Source organism: Cyprinodon variegatus, unplaced genomic scaffold, assembly GCF_000732505.1.
Source record: "Cyprinodon variegatus isolate N-32 unplaced genomic scaffold, C_variegatus-1.0 Scaffold45, whole genome shotgun sequence".
Lineage (NCBI taxonomy): Eukaryota > Metazoa > Chordata > Actinopteri > Cyprinodontiformes > Cyprinodontidae > Cyprinodon > Cyprinodon variegatus.
Genome location: NW_015150498.1, coordinates 517,945 through 521,975, shown reverse-complemented (window position 1 = coordinate 521,975; position 4,031 = coordinate 517,945). Strand labels below are relative to the sequence as shown.

At 36.9% G+C, this 4,031-nt stretch overlaps 1 protein-coding gene across 1 annotated transcript in view; it reads right to left on the bottom strand.

Annotated features, from left to right (window-relative positions):
• Positions 1–235: 235 nt before the first annotated feature.
• The window catches only part of dio1 (deiodinase, iodothyronine, type I), a 5,000-nt gene continuing 1,204 nt past the window's right edge, over positions 236–4,031 (bottom strand). The window contains exons 2-4 of the mRNA XM_015370329.1: positions 3,825–3,968; positions 1,249–1,448; positions 236–820 (exon numbers count right to left, since the gene is read on the bottom strand). Coding sequence (XP_015225815.1) covers positions 755–820; positions 1,249–1,448; positions 3,825–3,968 — 410 coding nt within the window. The 3' untranslated portion in view covers positions 236–754. The remainder of the gene's footprint in view (positions 821–1,248; positions 1,449–3,824; positions 3,969–4,031) is intronic.

Sequence of the window (4,031 nt, the reverse complement as noted above, 5' to 3'; positions counted from 1 at the left end):
TAGTGTAATAATTTTATCCTCACTTTATATCTAAAAACAAAAATGAAGTTGTATATTTTAGGGGGTCGTGTTTTTATTTTAATGCTTGAAAACCCCTGCTGCACTCTATATTGGTCTGTACTGTGGATGATCCCTTCAGTATTAGAAAAGGGATGTTTGGTCTTTCCTTGTAGATAACCCAAACAACAGATTAACAAAAGAAAATGGATGGCTGGAAAAGACTATTTTATTTTTACATTATAGTTTTACAGAACAAGCTTGCATATTTAAACAGACTGAAGATTAACAAAAGAAAATGGATGCGTGGAAAAGATTTATTTTTACGTTGTACAGTAGTTTTACAGAAGAAGCTTGTATATTTAAACAGACTGAAGAAATAAAGGACCATAAAAAAAAAAAAACTTAACAGCTGTAGTACTTTGGACAATCAGTCGACGGCATCAGCTCCCAACAATCTCCCTAAACAAACTCCAAGCTGTCAATCTCTGTGTTTCACCTCATCTGACCACAGATCCCAGCGGTTTCATCTGCAGCCGTCACTAAGAAACACAGAGCTGAGCTCCATCTCAGACCTTGTTTATTTAAGAGCAGCAAGAGAGCCTGAGGCGCGACAACGGGGCAAAGTGTTGAGGAACAAAATGGCTGTTTTAATCCAGGTCCAATAAAGAGGTAAAACATGCTTAGATGAGCAGATTACAATAAGCTACCATCCAAAAAAAAAAAAAAAATGACTGGTGGAGTAATGCTGTTTGAATTATTTCATTTTCTGCAGGACTGAACGCACTTCCTGAGGATTGTAGCCCCAAGGCCCCATTCCCCCCTGCAGGAAAAAAAAAGAAAGAGTTAAAGCTGCATTATATTGATATCTTTTAACTTTAACTGAAACAGTGGCAGATCAATGTAACTCTTTAGAAATGTGTTTTGCAAGCAACCTTTACATTTCAAGACAATTACTACATGCCACAAATTCTTCTTCAGAGGCTGTTTGTTTTTTATTGCTTTTTATCACGCAATGCTATGCGATCAGGGAGAACCACACCCTTACTTAAATTTACTCTGAGTAAAGGCATGACAAGAGCAAAACCTGCAGAAAAGATTTGTGTCTTTTTGTATATCTGGGCTAAGCTCCAAATACAGGCACGGTTGATATTGAATTTTAGATTCCTGGAAAAACTTGGTTCATGTACAAGAGGCAGCCTCTCAACTTTGTATTGCATATTCCTTTTGCAGGAGTTGCAGAGCTCTCACCTTATAGAGGACTTTTCCAGCCTGCAGCACATACAGCCTCTCAGGCAGAGCAGCATACTTGATGGCTGAGACATCACTCATGTCGTCCACCACCACAGGACACAGGGGGTCATTCTGAACAAGGATCTGCGCTGCAGACAGCCTGTCCTCGAGGCTCCGGTGCTGACTGATGTCAACGTTGTTACGAAACGACCAGCCATCTGTGACACAAAGGCAATTTCTTATTAAGGAAGCTGGCGACCAGACAGCAAACAGCTGTAAATTTTGTTTTATTATTTCAAAGCCTTTTTAGTATGTTGATGATAAAGATACATTTTGTTTTATCAAAATGGTGACTTTTACAGACATACGTAACAAAAACTAGAAAAACAGACCTAGACTAAGCATTAAATCTTGCCCAAAATTGTGACATACACCTATAGGTAAAACTCACAAATGATCTGGATCTTTACCAACTTTAAATTAATTGTTCCTTGGGATGAGGTGCATCTCTGATGAAAAAAAAAAAAATTTGTTCATAAAATCCAATCATAAGCATAATCACATTTGATCCTGCTAAGAAACCAACAAAATAGCTCCAGATCTATGAGTCCAATGCTGAGGCTGTCAGTCACTGCTAGTACCTTTATTTGTATTCAAAGTAGCGCTGAAAAAATTGGATTAATCATGATTCATCAATTATTGATATAATTGTCAACTAATTCAGTAATCGATTAATTGTTAACTTGAGTATAGAGACTCTAAAACATTCCTTCAGCTGATAGAGCAAAGCAGTTAGAGCAGTAATTATACCAAGATTGTAAATAAAATATGTAAACATTTTGTACCGTATTTAAGATAAAAAAAAATGTTTTTGTCTGTCTTTCATGCCATCCAGAGCCCCTTAAGTGGAAACGTTTTAATTTCACCTGCTTTAATTTTGTGAAGTCTTCTTTAAGGAACCTTTGATTATCCAATTAATTGAAAAAAATAATCGACAGATTAATAAATTTGCAAAATTATTATTAGTTGCAGCCCTAATTCAGAACAGGCTCAAATTGGAAGGCAAGTGAACTTTGGCTCAGTTATTTGAAGACGTTTCAACACCTATCTAGGAATTTTTGTCAATTCTGTTGGCTCACAACACAGCAATCTGTAATTGAGGTGCAAGAGATGCAATTGTGCAGCTGAATCTTGCCAGAGTTATTGGCACTCATGCTGTGTTATGTATTTGTGTAGTTGTTTTGTTTTTTCAATACAGGAGGCTTCACTGTCCTATCTGCAAACAGCTCAGCTTAGGTTTGCATGTTCTGTCTTCAGGATGAACCTGTTTTTGTCTGAGTGTGTTGTTCCGTTCCGAGAAATCCTTCTGAGTTTCTCAGAAATTCAGGATTTCATAATGCAAACAATTTGGTTCCACCCACTAAAGAGAGCAGTGGCCATTAAGAAAGGTGAAATTCAGAACCATATAGAAGGAGAAAGAACTGGTAATTGTTCAAATATAATTATATGAATACAAAATAATATGTATAATGTACTTTGGAGCCCATCTCATTGTACTATGAACTAAAGTAGTGCCCTGGAAGAGAAAACATAACTGTGCTTCACGCTGCATTAATGCAATCCAGCCTGTGGAAGTTTTTTTATTGATCAATATTTTACTGCTGATATTTCTGCCAGTCCTGATATGTTTACATGCGCCCAGAATATCTCCATTCTGTGGTTTTTTACTAAAACATCCTTGTTGTAAAAAATATGCTGAAAATACTGCTGCATTTTAGGTGGAAAACTGCTTTTTACATGGTAAATATTAATATTTGCATGTCTTCCACACATGAATTTGTGCAATATACAGGCTGTATATCTGCATATTGATGAGAGGCAAGGATATAAAAAAAAATATTTGCACATACGGTCTGCTGAATGCAAACGCAAATCTTGCAACCTTTTTCCCCCTGAGGTCTTCTGTGCATGTAAAAACACGTTTGAACCATGATGATCAAACCAACAATCTGAACTATTTGCCCATTATTGTTTCCATAACATGTTCATTTAAGCCAGATTAAATAGAGGGTGTCTGAACATTCATTCTCAAGTCTTTCCACTGATTCCTGGTTAGATTTAGTCTGCAGCAAGGCTTGGCAAGGCAAGGCAAGGGTTATTTGTAAGCACAATTCAGTAGAGAATATTTAAAATGCTTTAAATTAAATGTCAAAACTGAAGAAAGATAAAAAGCAGAATAAAAGCAAGTACACAGTAAATGTTGCAGTGTTAAAGTAAAACTTTAAGAGTACATTTGGTCCCACTCTCAGTGTGTGACCAAATGTACTCTTAAAGTGTTACTTTAACACTGCGACATTAACTGTGTTGATAAAAATATGATAAAAGCAGGCAGTAAAACAAACGTATTTATTGGTGGTAAAATGCAAATGGTATTTATATATATATATTTATTGTTTCAACGACAACCTGATTTTTTGCGTGCAAAATTCAAAAACTAAAATGAAAGGAAATGCCAATTCTAGCATTTCTTAGCAGCGAGGTCCTATAGATGTGAAGATCTCCACCTGAGTCCCTGCTGGCTTGTTTTCACTCACCTGTTGAATGCGCCTCAGAGATGTAGACCACTAGAAAATCTGCCACGTCCCCAAAGTCCCTGACGAGCTGCTTGAACTCGTCAAGCTTGAACATAAACGGGGGTCAGCTGCAGCTTCCAAAACTCAGCACCAGTGGTCTGTTTTCTGCAGACAGGAAGCAACACACATGATTGAGAGGGAGAGATACGCTGCAGATATATTCAATTC